At 41.3% G+C, this 21,996-nt stretch overlaps 2 protein-coding genes across 2 annotated transcripts in view; one reads left to right on the top strand and one right to left on the bottom strand.

Moving 5' to 3' along the window:
* nt5dc1 (5'-nucleotidase domain containing 1) overlaps positions 1-21,996 on the bottom strand; it is a 109,126-nt gene that overhangs the window by 74,477 nt on the left and 12,653 nt on the right. The gene's annotated exons all lie outside the window — the stretch shown is intronic.
* col10a1b (collagen, type X, alpha 1b) lies at positions 15,500-21,921 on the top strand. Its single transcript, XM_039781876.1, has 3 exons — positions 15,500-15,622; positions 16,248-16,374; positions 19,420-21,921. Exons 2-3 carry the CDS (start codon positions 16,263-16,265, stop codon positions 21,273-21,275), a joined length of 1,968 nt encoding a protein of 655 aa, XP_039637810.1. The 5' UTR covers positions 15,500-15,622; positions 16,248-16,262; the 3' UTR covers positions 21,276-21,921.

Below are 21,996 nucleotides of genomic sequence, written 5' to 3'. Positions count from 1 at the left end.
GATGAATGCTTGTAAAGATTTACAAAGAATATGTAAATTATGTATTCGTTATGAAGGATTTAACAATTTTAATGCCAGGGCTCGCCTTCCCACATGCAAATGTTTGCAATTATTATAACATATATTTTAGGGATGCACCGAAACCAGGGTTCGGGTTCAGATTCCGCCGAACTTTGGGCTTTTTGACAGGGTTCGGTTTCGAAAGGTAACCGCTTGCACGCTTGTCGCGCGTCATGGTCTAAAGACGTAATGTAGGTGAACAGTAATAGTGAATCTGTGAGTAGATGCGAGCAGAAATAGCGCCAGCAGCACCCCCAGCCCACTCTGCCCCAGCCAAAAGAAAGCGATCCAAACCGAGCCACACGCCCAACCCGCAATGCCAACCTGTCCCACCGCGGCAATGATCACAAACAACACACTACATCGCCGCTGCCAAAACACCTGCGCATGAAACATTCGAAAGAATACAAGCCGCGCATGAAGGAATCTACAGACAGCAGCCAAAATGCAGCAACCCCATGGATGTATTAAGAGAACACAACCCCAGGTACGGCAAAGGAAGGACAGTCTCAGCTAAAAACTGGTGTTAACCAGACAATGCCTCTCCCGGGCTGTCAGCTGTTCTCTCGGAGTCTGCCTACAGTGGGAGCAGAGCGACTGCTGCTCGTTAGCTAACGTGAGCTTTCTAATTTCACCCACCCAACATGCCTTCATCATACACTGGTTAGCGAAAATGTGCCAAACTAAATTGTCACTCATCTGGCGATAGCGATGTGCTTTCCTACGATGTGAAAAGAGTGTGTGAATTCAACATTAAAGATGCAGTAGGTAAGTCTTATAAAAGTAACTTCCTGTCATATTTGCTGAAACTGACCCTATGATCCAGTAGTACTACATGAATTATGTAATATAAAAAAATCCAGCTCCTCTGGCACCACCTACAGCCTGTAGTGCGATTGGCAAAATTCCACCGCTCCCGGTTGATTTTCTCCAATCAGGGCCACAGGGGGGGTCTATCTGTCTATCACTGCTCATGCACGCACACGCATATAAGAGCGTTGAAAGATAAAATCTAACACTAATAAGTACTTAAGATACACAAAATTTCTCAACAAAAACATTTATTGAACACTTGAACACCAATCTGCACTTGTATACTTACATTAAACATGTATAATGTAAAAACATTTATTGTATAAATAAACAAAACGGGTAAGAAGAAAGAAAGAAAAGAAATTTAACTTTGTCAAATAAACTTTTCAATTAAAAGATAAAGTTTAGTGCACTTAGCAGCATTTATCAAACAGCTGAGAACAATAAAATAAATTGACCATTTTAACAATAGTAGTGCTGACACACAGTAGCAACCAGCAGCATTTCTTTGTTTTGGTGTTGGCTGGGTGAGCGCGCCATAAAGGGGGTGGTTTTCTTTTCAGCCATCAGACTTAATGACTAAAAAAGGGGGAAAATACAAGGTTAAGTTAGTATTTTTGTATAGTATCTTCTTCAAGTCATTTTATAGATAGGTATAGATATAAAATCTAACATTTGTTTTATAAATCAGCTAATAATTCAGTGCATTGTAAGTGATACAAGGCTAAAAAGTTTCTATCATCTTCCCAAAAACTGTCCTGAAACATGTATTTTTGGTTTGTTTTGTTTGTTGACAGACGAAGCCAAATGGACAAAACCTAATTAAGGGGGGAAAACAACTTTAGGCCATATGGTCAAAATTAAATGATTTAATAATAATGTAATAACTATAACTTATAACAATAACGTATTTCACTAGTAAATTGCTGTTGAACGACAAAAACAACCACCATGGCAAAAGGGTATTTTACAACAACTTTGAATGCACCGTGGCGCCACCGTCTGTGTTGTTCTTCAGACAAGTAGCTAAACAACGGCAGCAGCACACTGCTTAACATCCTGCTGTTGGATCCTATACAGTGAAATAAATCACACTTTACACCGTTTAGCTGTCAGCATTTTAATCGTGGTTAATCCATCTGCTAGCTAATGGTAGGCTAACGTTAGCTGCTGACGAGTGTAATGTTAACTAGCGTCACGTGCTGCGATGTTTCTGTTATTCTAACATTAATCCTTACCGTTTTCTCCGAGGAACAGCTCCTTCCTTAGGCACTGGATGAGGTCTGCTCGCTCTGCTGGTAATTGACTCTAGAGGAAGCGTGCGTCAAACACGTGTTCCACAACAACACCAGGCTGCCCGCAGATGCGCCTGCCTATTAATCGGCTTGATATTGGCCGATGCCAATTATGTAAAAAAAGCCAAAAAATCGGCCGATTAATCGGTAACGTTTGCACAGTGGTCGGTCTGATACAATGCTGAAATGGCTAACGCTAGCCTGCTAGTTAGCATCGTTTTACTGTTGGTGAGTTATGTTGATGAGTAAAGTTAACATTGTGTTAGTGTTTTAGTTATTGAAAATGTTGTCTGACATGCCGGCAGTTCTGTCAAACTCCGTTGTGTGGGAGGGGCTTAGGAGACAGTTTGGACTTCAGCAGAAAGGGGGGAGGGACTGAGAAGTTGTCGATGTTCAAATTTGTTGGCAACGTCCTGGATCTTCACAATCTTACCTACTGCAGCTTTAAGTTGTTACATTTGTAAGGTATTTTATTGTGTAACCTCTCAGTTGAAGGTTAAGAGGAAGTTACAGTAAACATAGAGATTTTATTGTGACGGGAAAAACGGAAGTGAATAAAGTGTATTTTCTGACGGTTGACTGTGTTGGGGTGGAATAAAGTGAGAGTGAGACGTGCAGTGCCGTCTTGGTTCCAGCATTGGAAGCCTGTGTCTTTATTTTAAAGCCAAACCGGAGTCTAGACGATATAAGAAACCCTCGGTTACACATTACATGATTTTAGAGGCTGTGGACGTTGTTTACTTCATTAATGTATTTACTGTGTTAATGGACTGAGGATGAGAGGAGGATTCGGTTCTGTTACGGGTTACAGAATTTTAACCAGTGGATTCGGCATTTGGCCAAACTCCAAAAATCTGGGTTCGGGGCATCCCTAATATATTTAAATGTATTGGTTCTATGTTTGACTCATCTGATAATGTTTTACTGCCTTTTGTCAGGTTGGGCCCCCACACTATCCACCCACAGACAAAATTAAATATATGTGCAAAATATAACTATTTAAAGACCAAGATGTGCGATTGTGTTAGACAATTGGAGATCTTCTTCAGCTGCTGAATAGACAGATTGCAACACCAGCCCTGTAAAAACTGCTGATTATGAGCTGGTGTGGGAGGCACAGTGAAAATGAAAAGTGCTTGTCATTATAGCACATATATAACTGGCTTTGCAGTAACCCATTACCTGCTCCTAAAATAAATCCTAAAATGAGAGCAAAATCTGTTTAGGTAACCAAGAAAGTCAGTGTCTCTGGCTTTAATTCCTCTTTCTCATGAGACCAACCTTTCCATAATTTCTTAATGACTTGGGCAAGATTATGTCAAGATAAAAAAAAAAAAAAAAAATCCAGAAGGATGCAGTGAAGGCTTTCAGTTGCTGTTCTAAAATTACAGTAAGCCTCAGGTTGGTCAAACTTCCAACCATGATTTTTGTCTTTGGGTCTCTGTAATTGCAGCCAACATTCAGGCAGGAGGTCCAGCTTCAGTCCTTCCATTCATAAAGCTCTATGTGCCTCTTAGTGGCATTTGGATATTAAAACATTAAATCTGAACCACCGTCACTCACTCCCAGCTCAAACAATCTATCTTTAGCTCCTACTTTCCACCCTTTGCTGCTTGCATAGGCACATCAACCTGCAATTACGTTCTTACTGCTCTCAGGCACCCCGGCATCCTCAAATCTCTGGGACCAAATGGGGACATCCCGAATATAATCCCAAAATACATACACAAATTATATAAATATAATTATATAATATAACTATTAATAACTATATTGAAAACAAACCAGTGACATTGGAACCATACCAAGATATACTGTGAATCTTTCAGGGGTTAGGGAACAACATTCATTTTGCATCAGAATTATGTCATTGTTGACCTATAACATCGTCACGCGGACAGAGTGTCTATTATATGACAATAAAGTTGCCGTTTTCAGCATGTGAGTGCAAAATAACCAGAATTATTCATTCACAACACGATGACAAATGAAGAAAACGCAGTGAACTAATACATACTAATACAACTATACTGTAATACCTACACATTTGACTCACGTATTTGGCAAAGTATCATTTTTGGTACTACCAACTGAACTGTTTTGTATTTGTGTACGTTCTTGTACGGCTGCTTGTGTTTACACAACATTTAACCAGAGACTGATAAATTAGCCTGGACAATATTAACATCCGGTATTAGCTGATTTTATAGGGTGGCTTGGGGCTCGGAGTTAAAGTGGTCGCCCCTCAGCCACAAGATTCCCTGAGCAAGACACTGAACTGCAGGTTGCTCCCCAGAGCTTACCACTTCTCCTAATACTTAAGGCCGATGTATGCTTCTGTATTAAATCGATGCAGTGCGTACAACGTCGGTACGTGTAGATAAGGACCCTATGCCGGACCCTAAAATGTAGCCTGATGTGCAACCTCTCAAAAAATCCCGGTCACTCTCTCACTCACTCTACACACACTCCTCATGCACACACACATGGTCCTCGACGCACACACCAACGCACAAGTATAAACTTCAGGCCACTTAGGTAGGCTACGGCGAAAGCTCTGCGTGGAGCCTCCGCAGTACCATGAATCCCGCTTTAGGATGGGTTAAGGGCAGTAATTGAATTTTACAACATTATACTGTCAAATTGTATGTGACCAATTTAAGGTGATTTAGAAACAGTGTTCTCTAGTTGACTAAATGTAATATGTCCTGCTCAGTATATATCTTGGTCAAATTTCCTTAATAACCAAATTTGAAGTTTCAGGAAGGTAATAATTATTTTCACTACGAGCAATACCTATCAACGACTCTTTAGATCCCCTCAGCTGGATGGAGCTTTTTGAAATCGTTCAGCTTATTGTTCTCCTCAATCTTGTTTCCAGACGCGGCAGACAGCTGTTTCCAGTCAAAAGACTTTGATAAGCCCACTGTACATTATCTGCCCAGCAACAAACAGCAGACAAAGTTAGCAACTAGCTGGTGAATATAGCTGAACATTTAGCAGCTAAAGAGCCAGATATTATTCTCAGGAGGTGGCCAAAAAAAGAGCTAAAAAAACAATGAATATTGGACTCTGTTGAAAAAAGGAATATAGTTCCGATAAAATAAAAAGTCTCAAATGTTTAAATATGTATTGGCCTCAACAATCCACTATCAGTTGGGCTCTAGATTTAGCAGTTGCAAAGTTTAGCCCAGTGGTTCTAAAACTTTTTACCCCACGTACCACCTCAGGAAATTTTAGGCTCTCCAAGTACCACCGTTATGGCCGACAGCAGCGTAGGCCTACCCAGAGGTGGAAAAAGTACTAAAATATTGTACTCAAGTAAAAGTACCAATACTTTGATGAAATATTACTCAAGTAAATGTGAAATTACCTATCTGAAAAATTACTCAAGTAAAAGTACTAAGTTGTCATGGTTTGGCTTGCTGCCTCCCCTGTCCTAGTGGGTTCTGCCTGTTTTCCCTCTCCCTTGTGTTTTCGTTTTGTCATCTGTCTGTCCTGGGCTGAGTGGGTGTGGCGCTCCTGGTTCGCTCTCCCTCCTCGTCGGGACACCTGTGGCTTCCTACTCACCTGAAGCAGATCCAGCGATCACCGCTCCGGACTTGAACTCCGGCTTTCCAACCAGTCTCTGCCAGATCGTCCGTTCACCCGAGTGGTAACGCTCGCTACGGCCAGCCTAAGTGGGTTTTGACAGTCTGCCTTTGGTATCTCCTGTTTTAAGCTTAGTTTGACTTTGTGTGTTTTTTTGCTCCTGCTCCAGATATCCGCTTCAGTCTGCCTGAACTGAATTGGGTTTTTTTGGGACCTGCCTCTCGCCTGTCTGCCTGCTCTCAGCCCCAGAGGATTTCAGAGCACCATCATTACATCTGTGTTCAATAAACCTCTATACCTGTTTCCTTTCCTCCGTCTCTGCTCCTGAATCTGGACAGCCCAGCCTAACATAAGTAGTTCATTTAAAATGTACTTTAAGTAAAAGTTACATAGGTACATAAAAAAAAAAAAAAACGGGGTGGGGGGGATCTCTCCCATGTAGTGAAAATAGGACAAGGGGTCATAAATCCAAAACTATTTTTTTTTTAATTAAAGAAAAATCTATACAAATGTATAAACATCTATACACATGTAATAACAACATAACACATGTCACACATGACATTTAAGACCCTTAGAAAGGTATAATGTGCAATTTTAGTTCAGACCATCCCATAAAATGTTTTCAAACAATCAATTGAAAGTGAAAGTGCCACATTGTTAGTTCTGAGGGCCATCCCTTTCTTCACAAACATAAAGAACAGTTAATAAGCTGCCGAGCGTAGGGACTTGCCTTAAATGATTACATTCTCCTCTTGGAAAGTGGAAGTGCCGAGTGACCTAGAATGCTAACCTACAATGATTAATGTCACAGCAGGCAAAGGGCCTCATGCTACAATCCTCTCCAAAAAAGGAGCTCTCCCTTTACCATTCACACTGCTAATACATCTGATGTGACTGTAAATGCAAAGGTTCATTTACATTCAAACCGGTTACAATTTCGGTGGGGCACAGCCTATTGGTTCAACTGAGACTAATGTTCACAGTCCAGACTAGCAGCTAGCTTCTACACACCTAAGTAGCCCGTATGAGCTAATTAGATGTATGTGAATTCATCAACGTCCTACATACGTTGTCCTATGGGTTGCTAGTGCTAGACAAAAATTAGCAACGCCACGAAACATGTTTTGCTAATTGGCAATTCGCTATTAGTAATGAAAATGTACCAAAACATGCTTCCGCAGATTAGATGTGGAGTTATTGAATGCTGTCAGTTCAGTGACCTTTAGCAGGCACATCTGGCATTGCATGATGATACTATTGGCCATCTTGAATTTAAATGAAAAACAGTCTTTCAAATGGGGCCAAGGATTTTCGTCGTTTGGGGCAGCAGAATTCGATGTTTCAGCTAGCATTTCTACTGAAACAGTCTCTGAACCATCGTCGCTTGCCTGATCCACCTCCATCTCGTTCTCAATCTCCTACAGAAAAACTTGGTGCTTGGTAGTCAGCCTAGATGCTGATTATTCCTCACTGTAGTGGTTCCGGGAGCGATTCTTTATTTTTCCTTTCGGTTTTCGTTAGTCGAAGTTGTTTTTTTTTACTCTGTAACGGATGGGATTTGTAATGTAGCGAAATACAATCCTTCACTCAAAACGTAATCATGTACATTTTAAATTACCAATTTTAAAAACTACTTGAAAAATACAAAATATGCAACAAAACTACTCGATACAGTAACGTGAGTAAATGTATTTCGTTACTTTACACCTCTGGGCCTACCCTATTCAGCAATGTACAGTTGACACAGGAGGCAGGTTTATTCCTAATAACATTATTTATTGTCGATTGTTGTCAGCCACGGCCAAGCTGTACTTCCTCCGTCCCGCTCAAACTGAATCCAAAATTTGTGGAAACTCGGGTCATATCTCCTTACTATTTAGCACCGTTTGATGCTAGCAGGTGCTGTGGAGACTTCACCACCGCTGCTTAAGTAGCGACTAGCCTAGCGCTCGGTTCACTGTCTGTCAACCACTATCCTTTCCAGAGGGCTGCTCAAAATATTCTCCTCCTGATCTGCACTTCTCTTCCAAATAGTTCCCGTTTGGAGCCACCATTGCAGTGTTTTTGAACCATTCCTTTTACATTTGCTTACTATCTTGCACATATCTTGTAACTAATTATGACAGTTCATGAACGTGACTACGTAGAAGGCTGATATCGAAATAAAAATATTGACCTACAGGTAAGGAAAGAACCTAAAAATAATAATTATTAAATTACATTTAATTTTGATCATAGTTTAAGTATTTTCAGTTGAAATGTTGTAGTCTTTCTATAGTATTACGTTTTTAAATTAATTTTAGGGTTGTCAGCATTAACGCGTTAATCGCAACGCGATTAAGGGCCGAGCATAACGCGTTAATTTTGGCATGCTGCCATTTATTAATTTATTTTCACTTCACTCGGCTTCACGTCGTGCCCAACAGGCTACTATTTTGCAGAACCTTTTCTTCTCATCAAGCTGCCATATTTCCTCCTAACACATCCTCCTGCTGCAGGCTGCAGCATGATGGAGAAATGCAGCAGCAACACAATTCTGAATGGCGCTTTTTATTTTCCAAAACTCCCGGACAGCTCGTAGACAAGTTGAAAGCCATATGCACATTGTGTAAAGCCGAATTAAAATATCACCGAAACACGTCAAGCTTGAGCTACCAGCTACGAGCTAAGCATAGTCCAGTTACTGTGACTCAGGTTGATGCTAGTGGGCTCAGGCAAAGCTCTATTTTGGAGAGTGCTACTCGCCGACCTGTTGATGAAACCAAAGTGCAAACGCTGTCTCATCAACCGGTGATCACTGGACGTCAGTGAGTAATCCACATTATTTAGAAGTTACTGCACACTATATTGACTCTGGTAAGTAGGGTTGGGTACCAAAACGTGCCGACCTAAACGGTAGTAACGAGACCGAATAAGAACAGAAATTTCGGTGCCTCATTTCGGTGCCTGACTTTACACTACACCTGACAGCAGGTAACGTTAGCCTACCTTTAGCTAGCAGCTGGATTAAACACAGTTAAAATGCTAACAGCTAACGTTAAACGGTGTAAAGTGTGACTGGATTTCACTGGAGAGGATTCCAACACCGGGACAGCAGCTGCCGTTGTTGGAATTAAACAACACAGACATTGCATTCACTTAAAAAAGGTAGCCTCGTGGTGCATTCACAGTAATTGTAAAATACCATTTTCCCATCTATACAAATCTTAGAGTCAAGTTCATAAAGTAACTTTCTTTGCATTCATTTGATTCCCAATCAAGATACACTGGTAAGAATTGCTTTCCATTGTTAATATGTACTTAAAAACAGTTCTGAAATGCAAAATAATAGAATTTTAATCATGTGATAAAACATGCGATTAATCGTGATTAACTATAGAAATTCAGCGATTAATCACGATTAAAAAAATAATCGTTTGACAGCCCTAATTAATTAATTAAATTATTTACCATATATCAGAAATTCCATATGCGTACCACTGGAGGGAGCGTGCATACCACCAGTGGTACATGTACCATAGTTTGAGAACCAGTGGTTTAGCCTCTTTTGCTGAATAAATAAATAATCCCCAAAGTGAGGTGTTAAAAATAATAAATTTTGTTTCGGTCTTGGTACCAAAACTAAGGTACCAAATAATCCTGAGTCACACGATCATACTACCATCCCCAGTCAAATGGCCACCATTACTCTTTGACAACTTGAAAAATATATAAAATGCAGTTACTGTATGCTCAGAAAAACTACAGTTTGAACCAGAAAATAAAAAGGAATGAGAAGGAACTTGTTTTGCTGGAACATGTGTACGTTCAAAAGTAGTTTTAGTCGTGCAACAGAAAACTCAGATTGGACAGATAGTCTAGCTAGCTGTCTGGATTTACCCTGCAGAGATCTGAGGAGCAGTTAACCATAGTCCTCACAAATCCACCGGAGGTTAGAACGCCAACACAGAGACAGAGGAAGGGGACGGACATCCGGCCAAAAAGAAGGACATCCGGCAGAATTTCCGGTGGCAACGTTACAATCCCAGAAGTGGAACTTCGTGGATATAGACTAGTGCTCCCACAACCTTTGTCAACCGTGGAGGTTGGTTTTAAGAGATTAAATAAAGTTCACGTTGTCACTTTTTTTTTCAACATTTTGGGTGTTTTTCCAATTTTTTTGTCACTTTTTTCTACGTTTTGGGCGTTTATTCTGACGGTTATGTCATTTTTTTCGACCCTTGCGAAACTTTTTTTTGCTTTTTAGGAACTTGTTCTCACGCCATTTTTGAATTTATTTTTCAAGGTTTTCAGAAGCTTACTAACTGAGCAGCTTTGTATGAGAGAATTTTGAATAACAGAAAATGTTCTGTATTCTAACTGAAGCTGCACACATCATTTCTGTTTTTAATTACGGGACAAAGTCTGGGTAATGAGCTGCCAGAACTTTTTTCTGTTATTTTACGGATTTATTTCTTAGAGTGTATGCATATGGAAAACGGAGGCTGTGCATGTTGGGAGGCAACCGCTGTCATCAGTGGAGTTAATTAGAGCAACTGAAGGAGCATTAAGTCACGTCTGGAGTGCAGCAGCATGCTAAGATGTTCGGAGGGGCAAAACAATAGTTACAGCAGACCCTTCCCAGATATGCCACCCACCCTCCTGTCAGAATGTGTCTGAAAGCACTCCATATCATGCTCGGTCTCTACTGCTTTCCATTCAGTACATCTCCCATCCTAATTACATGTTTATGTACTGTGACTGCATTTTACCATACACAGCACAAGCTTACGCAGAAACCTAAGGAATCTAAGTAGCCATCTACATTAAACCTCACAGTGGCCGGATTTAGATAGGGAGGCATTAATTCTGACACACCAAAAAAAAAAGATCCATTTAAAAAAAAAAAAAAAAAAGCAGCCATGGCTCACTGTGGTCAAAGCCACTTTCATGATGAGATGCAGTGGCATATCTGCAGCTTAGAAAGTTGTTAAATGTTGACTATACACACACACACACACACACACACACTCACACACACACACACACACAGTACTCTGTCATTTCATTCTAAGAGCTTACCAAAGATGCCCACGGCTCACTGAGCCATGTGAAATTATATACATTTTTGGGAAGCAAAAAAATATTTGATCTCACATTCAGCTAGCAAGACATTATTCAAGACAACTTTCAAACGTCACTGCCTTCAATTATTTAAATGTATCCATCTTATTAGAACTGTAGAATATTCTCATTCTATTGGTAGATTAAATAAAAATAAAATAAAGAAGTTGAGCTGGAGATTTGTTTGAATAAATGTGGGTCTTGCAACCAAATTAAGAGTAGCTGTGACTGGCTAATATATATTTGACACATTTGTACTTCTTACATCTTGGGTTGAACATTGGAAACTCAAAACAATTCCCAACAGTAAATGTACACAAAGCTATAAACAACTTCATTGTGGTATTAACCCTCCTCTTGTCCTTGGGTCAAATTTAACCCGTTTTCCAAGTTTCTATATCATAAAGTTGGGTTTCTTAAAGAGCCCAAATGTAACACGCAGTGTTGTAGTACTCGAGATCGGTCTCGTCTCAGAATCGACCGCATTTTTACTCTGTCTTGTCTCAGTCTCAGATAAAGAGGACTCAGGATTTTATTTCAAGACCGGTCAAGAACACAACTGGAGGGATTTCGCTTAATTGCCTGTGTGTCTGATTTATGCCAATGTGTTAAAACTTGCAAATGCAACCAATAACTTGACTTATGTCTAATTTGAAATTCGTTACTCTAAACCCCCCTCTTCCAGTCCCCTTTACACACACTTCCAAGAAAGTGAATGCGGGAGAAGAAGCTCTGGCTGTCTAACACAAATCTGGTCTTGGTCTTGACTCAGTCTCAACCCCTCAAAGTCTCGGTCTTGTCTCGGTCTCGATACACTCTGGTCTTGGTGATGACTTGGTCTCGGTTTATGTTACCTCGACTACAACACTGACAACATGAAAGGGTTCCATACACCGCTCTTCACAAGTAATATGAAGGATCAGTTCACTACTTTCATTGAATTTTGGGTGTTTTATTCAATTTTATTAGTCTGACAAGCCAGACCCACATCAAGATGTTGGGTCTGGGAACTCACCATTGACGGAGCTCAATCTGAGGGGCGGGATAAACGGTTGTCTTTCAAATTCCCTCTGCACCTAATAGGATAGCGCTACAACCAGGCAGAGCAACGAAGAAGGTAGCAGAGCTAGTTGATAGATTAAACTTTTGCCGTATCCGGTCGGCAAAACTCCGAACACATCTTCCTTTTTTAAGAATGACTTCTGTGCCGTTCTTTGTTCTTTTCTCAAAGAAAAGCTGAACTCCAAGGTCTTCCAAAAGACTGCTGTTCCCAGCAGCAGCAGCAGCCATAAGCCCCACCCACAGACTCTATACACAATGTGATTGGCCTGACTAGAGTTTGTTTTTTCCAGCTCGCAAGCCAACAGAGAGTGACAAATTAAATTTGCTGCCGCTAGGGTGCGTCCAGATTTCTAGGCTACAATTTTATAGCATTTGCCAAAAAATTAATGGTTTCAAAACAGTATACTGACTAAACTTTGACATATTCCAGTGTGTAACTATCCTCTGATCAAGTTGAATCAAGCAATGAAGTTGGCTAAGAAGATGTAATGCAGAATTGGGTGATAATTTCTACTTTATGTTTTATAAATGGGCAAACAGACGGAGGACAACACAAGGGTTAATACAGACTCCCAGGCAACCAGCAGAGATCCCAGGAAGTCACTGTTCCCTGCAAAGTTGTTTTCCACTCTTCCCAGTCTTTGTGCTAAGCTAAGGTGAACAGCTGCTGGCTACGGCCATGTACTCACTGCATGCTGATAAGCAATACACAGTCCTGCCGTTGGTTTCATGCTATTCCTCTGATCGACAGTTGGTTGTGACAATGTGCCAAGAAACACAGCAACGTGCCAACTAGGATTGGGCATTGAGAACCGGTTCTAACTTGGAATCGTTTCAAAAATTATGATTCAAATGGAATCATTTTTTTATTGGAATTGTTTGGAGAATTTGGTTTGGAATCCTATCATCGGTTCCAAAATGAACACGGGCAAGTTTAGATTTTCCGTAGCGGCCGCCGTACTTCCAGCCATGGAGCACAGTAAGCGGCGCTCTAAAGTGTGGCTGAAAAAGCCCGGTAAAACTGGGAATCACCATTGAATCAAAATAAAATGTTCCTCTTATCTGTGAAATAAGCATGTGACCCGTTTCAACTCCACCCCTCAAAGAATCGGAATCGAGAATCGATAAGAACCGGAATCAAAAGGAAGATTCGGAGTTTGAATCAGAATTGTTAAAATCAAAACGATGCCCAACCCTAACGCCAACACAGCCAAGGAGAAGGAAAACGACTAGCATAAACAATGGAAACAATGCAGTAGAGCTGCAAAGATGAATCAATTAGTTGTCAACTATTAAACTAATCGCCAACTATTTTGATAATCAATTAATCAATTTGAGTTTTGGTAAACATTCTCTGATTCCAGCTTGTTAAATGTGAATATTTTCTGGTTTCTTCTCTCCTCTGGGACAGTAAACTGAATATCTTTGAGTCGTGGACAAAAGATTTCGATCCAGCCCACATATCAATTTAGGTTCACAATCACTTTTGGCCCACCTAGTTTTTTTTGTAGATAATTTTTTTGTGCTTTTCCACCTTTAACCTCTGCTTCGAGGCATAAACCTCTCAGTACATGTGCACCTGCTCTACCCACTGAGCCAACCCGGCCACAGCCTACCAAGTTTTTGTCGCTTTTTTCTTTTGCTGGCTAAGTTACTTTTTTGGGGCTTTGTGTCGACCAAACTGTAACTGAGAAGGCTATATGAGACATGCAATCGTACAGTCAAAGATGTTTGACTTTTTCAATAAAAAAAAAAAAGCATGTTAATAAACTAAACATGTCTGGCCCTTGATGGGATTCTTATTTTCCAGTGCGGCCCTTAGTGAAGTAGAGTTTGATACCCCTGGATCAGAGGATGACATGGATGCACGCATTCACAACTGTTCCTCCACTGCTGCAGCTCAGTGAATCGGAGCTCCCGGGATGGAGCAGGTAGCCACTGCTGCCTCCTGGTGTCTGAAAGCTGCACTGCAGATCCCTGCAGCAAACCACACACCAAATCACAGAGAGGATAGACAGGCAGGAACCTGCCAGCATCATGATAGGCTGCACTACACTCTGAGACATATCTGTGTATTAACAGTTGTATGTCTGTATATTTTTTTAAGATTCACAGTTGGATTTCTGTTTTTTACATTTCAAATTGCAACTTTTGTCAGCCACAGAGGTTGGTTTTCGGAGACATTTTGGGCCTTTTTGTCGATCTCTTTGACGCTTCAATTCACATGTTTTTGTCGGTTTCTTTAGAAATTTTCAGAGGTTTACTAACTGAGATAATTGTATACTTTGGCCTAACATGAAATGTTCTGTATTTTAACTGTAGCTACACATAATTTCAAAATCACAGTAAAAAGTCTGGTTAATGAGCTGCCAGAACTTATTTTACAGATTCATTTCTTAGAGTGTATGTGAAATTGTAATTTGAACTAAATCTAAATTAGTGAACACCAGACCTGCTGTCAGTCAAACACAGAAATGTCAGATAAAAATGGAATTCCACAGCAGCCCTTAAAGCCTGGCTGTCATTTTAGATTAAACCAAAACAGAAAATAGTGGTGTAGTGGAGTTTTCAGACTGGAGGAAAATATTGTCAGACTTGCACGGTCTTTACTTTTCCAGAAGAACATCCTGTGACAAGCCACTTAGTCAATACCTTGGTGTTTTTAGCAATACACAACCTGTTTGTGAAGTTAAAAATGCAAATCCGGGATAAAAAAAAAGGACACTAAGACGAGTCTAATACTCCTGACTCATCTGTTAAAAAGTGCAAACACAGTGATTAATGTGTGTGTTTGACTGCAACCCTCGACCATTTCCACTGGTCATTAATCTGTCCATTATTATCTGGATAAATCGATTCGTTCGTTGTTTGGTGTATAAAATGTCAGAAAATGGTGAAAAATGTGGATCAGTGTTTCCCAAAGCCCAAGATGACGTCCTCAAATGTCTTGTTTTGGCCACAACTCAAAGATATTCAAAAATAAAGGGCCCTTAAAATGGTAGTGAAAAGAAAATGGTTTAAATAAAAAAAAAAAAACTCAAAAGATATTCAGTTTCCAGTCACAGAGGAGTGAAGAAACTAGAAAATATTCACATTTAAGAAGCCGGAATCAGAGAATGTTTACTTATTTCATTAAAAAAATTACTCAAAGTGATTAATCGATTTTTTAAAATAGTTGGCGATTAATTTAATAGTTGACAACTAAACGATCAATCTTTGCAGCTCTATGTATGACTTAATAAAGGATGTTACCTTTAAGATCTGCACAACCGGGTGCCACAAATGTACAGAAACTGCAAATCACCCAAGCGAGATAAATCAAGAAACAGATTTATGAAAATGTCACCCAAAGGGAAATTAGACAGGAATCCCTTGAATCTCTGCTGCTCTGTGCAGACCGAGAGAGATCCAGATGAAGAGAGAGTCTCAGGGAGGAGAGGCAAGGGACGGTCCTCCCTCTCAGGACACGGAACCCGTCATTAAAGATGACATCAGAGCAGGGAGGGCCTTCCACACGAGGTAGATCATCCACGATGCTGGAGACCACGCTCGGTATAAATACCTTGAGCCCAGTGCCCTGGGAAGAGCAGCTGCCGCTTAGACAGACAGACTCCACAACTAAGGATATAACAGCGCAGTGCCGGGACAGCAGCCTCCCGACCCCCCCACTGTTTCTCTGGAGCGTAAACCTTAAGGTAAGGCGGATATTTTTCTTGATTTCAGGTTAGTGCGCGGGGGATTTCCCCAACTGCAACCTGGCTCTCACTGAGGGGAGGGTCGCTGGTAGAGCTCTGATGCCAATAGATTACATTAGTGTAATGAGCCATGCTACTGTGTGGCTGGGTTCACACTCAGAGACTGTGTTCCTGTGATGCAAGTTTTGATCACATTGTAAACATAAATGTGTTAAAAGTGCATACTTTTTACAGAAGCTGCTCACTTCAGGAGAGTAAAAGCTTTTTACAAGTCTGGTCAATTTAGAAATGAAACATTCTGACATTTATTTGCAGCTTTCTCAATAAATCAATCAGACTTTATTTATCACGTCATACATGTAAATGTAGCACAGTGCTTCATATTCATACACAATCTCATTCTGACTGTTAAATTACCTGACGCACCAACCACACTGCACTTCACGAATCACTTTCAATGTCGAGTGTCAGTGAAGTGGAACAACGCAGGTTGATGATCTTACATGTTGTTTTTGTTTGTTTGTTTGTTTGTTTGTTTGTTTGTTTTTTGGGGGGGGGGGTTCTGATTGTCATAAGAGACAGAGAAGTGTTTCCTCTTCACATGAACGGTTTTCTGTCTTTGCAGGTTTAGCTTCCCAAGATGGACCTGAGGGTAACGAGCGTTCTCCTCGTCCTCCTAGCTCTGGCTGAGGCGACCCCTTCAAGGCACTACCCAAAAGTCAGCAAGACTCCCTACCCCGTCAAGAGTCACGGTGAGTCACATAGGTCTTTTTCTCACCACGGTTGTTCATTTGAACACAATTTGACTAAAACAACAATCATGACAAACTAGTGTTAAAGGGATATGCTGAAATTCACACAAAAACAGAGGGTTCCAAATCAACTGGGGGGGTGGGGAGGAAATAAGCAGGAATAGCATCTACTTATGTTTAGTATAATAATTAAACTCCAGCCAAGCCCATTGTTCATTTCACATCACCGCAGGCTGCCCAGTGAGACTGCCTAGGGACTGTATCAGCTGTATTTTTATTTCAACCTTCAATATAGCACCAGATGACACTTCAAGTTACATTTCTGGTAGAATTTAAAAGACATATGCTTAGAGAATTTGAATTATAACTTGTGATGCTGAAAAACAGGGGAGCAGGCATACACCAGAGATGGGTAAACGCAATCCACAGGTGAAATATAGAGTTACAGCCTACAATTGCATGTAACTCCACTTTTTGAAAATCCAATTATCCAATCCAAAATCCAATCCAATTAGGTAAAAAAAAATGTTGTGCACATCCATGTAGTTGCTGGTGCAACTACACATTAATAGTGCAAATAAGGCACACAGCGTTTCAACGTTTTTCCGGAGCAATAAGACCTTCTTTGAACTTGTATCCAAATACGGCCATAACATTAACCACTGATCTGAAAATGACGATAACGTGAACCCTGGAAATGTATATATATATATATATATATATATATATATATATATATATATATATATACTAATCCTAATCGTTATCGTCACCACTACTTTGACCTTTCAGTAAGATCCTCTCTTGTGCAACCTGGCAAACTGTTGGCTCATACAATTAACGAGGCTGCCTTCATTAACTCGTTAAGGTGCACACCCAGCAGGTCTAGCACGAACGGCTCATTGGCTGAGAGCAGAAGGCTGTGGTTGAACTGGCTGAACTGCTGTGAATGTGTATAACTGTATATAACTGAGGTGGGGTATAGCTTAAAAGAGCACTTGTGCTCTGGATAAATAAAGGTTAAAGAGGAAAACAGTTGCTTTTGCATGTGTCATAAAAAAAAATAACCAAAGCAGTGGTAATGATGTAACTGCCAGGATGATGTATAACACTATATTTTATATCCCAGCTAAACAATGATTTAAATTATGCGCTTGCCAGTTAGAATTTATTTATCCAGTTTTGTTTTTTATCAGATTCTGATGTGGTTTGACTGTGTGCCTCAATACAAAAATAGAATAGAAAAAGGACAAAAAGAGCACAAATTTGACAAATCTCCAAAACAGATGTTGTGACCACTTTGCAGGCACACCCTAACGAGCTGCTTTGTGGTATTAAATTCACGCCACATAATTAGAAAGAAAGAAAAAGAAAACAGAAATGCTCACAAGTTCAAACTGTAAATCTAACAAACAAACCACAACAAAGGACAATGAGTGAGAGAAGAAATACAAAATAAGGCTGACTAAGATGACGTTTATTGAAGGCAACCAAATCCAGAGTGGATATAGATGCTACACTGAATGTAAGCATAGTAGCACTTTGCAGTGTTAACAGGCCGTACATGGTTCAGCTACTGTGGCCAGTATCATCACCTTTAGTTTGTGGTGTTTCTGGCTGCCAAAAAGTCCACTTCTGGCACAAATATCCTCTGTGAGGTTTCAGGCACAGCCTTATGTGGCTTGTAATAACAGCCCTGTCAAAGCATTCTTTAAAAAAAAATACCATTTCAAAAGAAAGACTAACACTAGTGGATTTGATTCTTTGACAGGCAATGATACATCTAGAATTATGGTGTATAAAGGAATGCAGTGTGATAATCAGAGATGCTCTTTGTGCATAGTTCCTGGACTCTATTGTTCATGCCTTTCTAAAGGTAAAGCCCTTTGTGACTTTAAACAGAAATAAAAAGACATATTTAATGTCAAATTTGTGCTAAGTAAATTATATTTAAGCTAACTAGAACAATATATCAGATGTCATCATGTATGTTTCATTTTGTTAGCCGTTCCTCACAAATAAAATAAAATAAAATAAAATCTTGAGGAACAAGTTAAGAGAGAAAACAACTAGGTGCCCCGTTGGCCCAGGGGTTCACTGCAGTCTGACCAGGAAACTTTGTATGTTATTCCTGATCTCTCTGTCCCCTCATTTCCTGTCATCTCTCTGTTTACTGTCAAATAAAACAAGAGAGAAAAAGCATCTCCCCTGTCTCATTATAGGATGCACAGGGTTATTCTTATGTTGATGTGCCCAATGTACATTAGTGAGCAATAACCTTCAGTAGAAAAACAATCACATGTTGTACACTTTATATACAATTTAGTGCATATATATGCATGCACTCATTTGACCTTGCCCTTAAACTATACACTATGTGGCAGGAAATGCGTCAAGGTGATGGTGACAAGTTGCAGACCACTAACTATACATCCACGGCCATGGACAGTGCAGGAAATTAAGGGGTGCGGTATAGTGCGGGCAAGTTGAACTGAAATGCACAGGAGCTGGTGTGTTGGGTCCCATGCCAGCAGACACATGGTGAGGACATCACCTCAGACCAGTGGTGCTGTGAACACAATCCTGGGAAAAAGGAGTGCCGTCCTCCCAACCCACCCTACAATCATAGGGAGCAGTGTTTCAAGTCAGGTTGCAGTCTTATGGAGCAGAATGCCAAACATAGGGTCATTCAACGACCAAGAAGGCATCTTACGTAATGCATTGAAAAGGCACAAGATGCTTGAAAATGAAGCCATTTCCTGATCATATGCACTATTTCAGTTTTTATTTCCTTGGGGAAAACTAAGGGTCTATCATTTGTTGTATGCTTGCATGTGTATTTTATATATTCACCAATAACATCATGTGGAACACTGTGCATTTTCCTTTTTACATCAAAGACAATGATTCAGTACAACAGTTTACTAAATCAAATTATAAACACCAAACTGAACCAAAATGACCAAAGTAAGATATAGACGTTATGATGTATGGATCATATTACCGGAATAATAACACTGCATGTTTTTTTTATGTGTTCCCCAGCTGTTGCAGGCCAGCCAGGTCCTCCAGGTCCTCCAGGTGAGCCAGGACCAATGGGACCATCTGGACCTCCTGGAAAGAGTGGCGTAGGGCATACTGGACCACCAGGTCCAGCAGGACCCCCCGGAGCTCCCGGCTACTCTCAAGCAGGTAAACCAGGTGCCCCAGGTGGTCATGGAAAACCAGGAAGCCCTGGAGCCCCTGGTGAGAGAGGTCTACCTGGTGCAACTGGAGCAATGGGTCCCAGAGGTGCACCTGGTCCACATGGAACACCTGGGCCTGCTGGAATTTCTTCTACTGGAAAACCTGGACCAGCTGGCATCCCTGGGCAAATGGGACCAAGAGGAGAGCCTGGTTTGAAGGGACATCCTGGTATTCCTGGCCTTCCTGGCGAAAAAGGAGAGAAAGGCATTGGAGTTCCTGGGGTTCAGGGACCACCAGGTGCAATCGGACCAATGGGCCCAACTGGAATGCCTGGCAAACCTGGAGTTGGCATACCTGGTCACACTGGCTATCCTGGAGAACCTGGCAAGAGTGGCGAGCCAGGAAGAGATGGCGCTCCTGGGCCAATGGGTGCTCCAGGACCAAAGGGTCACACTGGGCCTCCAGGCACAGGAGCTCCTGGGAAAGCAGGCCAGAATGGTACCCCAGGAATGCCTGGACCTATGGGTGCTAAAGGTCCACAGGGTCCAGCTGGTCAGCCAGGCTCCCCTGGTATGCCAGGTGTTGGCAAAACGGGCGAACCTGGAATACCAGGTAGCAGAGGAGCCCCCGGTACTTCAGGAACCACTGGTCAAAAAGGAGAGCCAGGCCCAACTGGTTATACTGGTCAGCCAGGTGCTGTTGGTCCTATCGGCCCAGCTGGTCCACAGGGTGCAAGAGGATTCCAGGGTGAGGCAGGCCCACAGGGACCCAAAGGTGACACTGGTATGGTAGGTGCACCAGGCCCAAGGGGAACCAAGGGTGAACAGGGAGCTCAGGGTTTCAGTGGAAAACCAGGTGTCCCTGGGGCAGTAGGTCCTCCAGGAATTCCAGGGCATAATGGTCCTCAGGGTCAAAAGGGTGCACAAGGCCATGCTGGTAGCCCAGGACTTCCAGGTTCAAATGGTGGCCCAGGACCAAAAGGCCACACAGGCCCCCCAGGAGGAAATGGAAAAAGTGGTGAGAACGGAATGCCAGGACCCATGGGACCAGTTGGGCCACCTGGTCCAGCAGGTCCCGCTGGACTTAAGGGCCATCCAGGTCTTCCAGGCCCACCTGGCCCAGCTGGCATGACAGCTAAGGGAATTTCTGGTCCACAGGGTCCACCTGGAATTCCAGGTGCCAGAGGTCATGATGGTCAACCAGGCCCTGCCGGTCCTCCTGGTCGACCTGGCCCACCAGGAGAGGTGGTCTACCATCATGAAAAGAGCATGCCAATCAAGTCCCACGAGGTTGTGATGCCTCATGAGATGATGAAGGCCCCCATGTCCGCCTTCAGTGCTGTGCTGACCAGAGCCTACCCCCCAGCTGCAACCCCTATTCAGTTCAACCAGGTTCTGTACAATGGGGAGCAACATTATGATGAGCACAGTGGTGTGTTTACCTGCCAGATCCCAGGCCTCTACTATTTCAGCTATCATATGCATGTCAATGGTGCCAATGCATTGGTGGCCCTCTACAGAAATGATGAGCCAGTTATTTTCACCTATGATGAGTACAACAAAGGCTTCCTGGATCAGATGTCAGGCAGTACTGTCCTTATGCTGCATGCCGGTGACAGAATCTATGTCCAGGTCCCTGATGAGGAGAGTAACGGCATATTTGCAGCAGATAATGTTCACTGCTCTTTCTCTGGGTTCTTGATTGCCTCAACGTGATTTCACAAATCCAAATAAACCTCAAACCCTTACAAAACATTGAACTACTCAGAGAAATAGATCAGTTTATAAAATTCAAAATTGAGATTGTAGATTACAAAATATATATGGTTGTTATTTTAACTAGTTCAACTGTCAGATTCAAATCTTACAACAATAAAATGTCTTTAATTTGCTAACAATTGATTCGGCTGACAAAGGTATTCATGCTGAGCAAAAAAAGTATAATATATAGTTCAGATTGATCCCTTTCCTCCAGTCCACCATGTGTGTGCCTTTGCAATTTTAAACATTCATTTTTTTTTTAAACATTAAACAATATTGGAAGATATCTTAAGTGGTGCTTTACAACTGCCTGTAACATTTACAGCACGTCTTTTACTTGTGTTTGTTTTTATAATGTCTGTTGTTTAAGAATTTTCCTGTAATATACATACAAAAGACACTCAAAACTGTTGTACTATATGTATTAGAGATCAGCACATTCTCATAAGCACTGTGATCAGCAAAACAACACAGAATGAGAAATTCAAACTGCATTTTTTTTTTCAAAATAACTAGGCCTATGTCCCATGGATGTGTTAAGTTATGTACCACTTACTGACCAAAACACAGAATAAAAGTTCTAGTTTGAAAAAGGAAAATATCCTGTGTATTGTGTGTGTTGTTCTTATTTACATTATGGGTCCTTAACATGAAGACATTAGAAATAAGCAATAAA

The sequence above is a fragment of the Perca fluviatilis genome, chromosome 18, assembly GCF_010015445.1.
Source record: "Perca fluviatilis chromosome 18, GENO_Pfluv_1.0, whole genome shotgun sequence".
Classification (NCBI taxonomy): domain Eukaryota; kingdom Metazoa; phylum Chordata; class Actinopteri; order Perciformes; family Percidae; genus Perca; species Perca fluviatilis.
The sequence above is the reverse complement of the archived record's forward strand: the minus strand, read 5'-3'. Positions and strand labels throughout refer to the sequence as shown.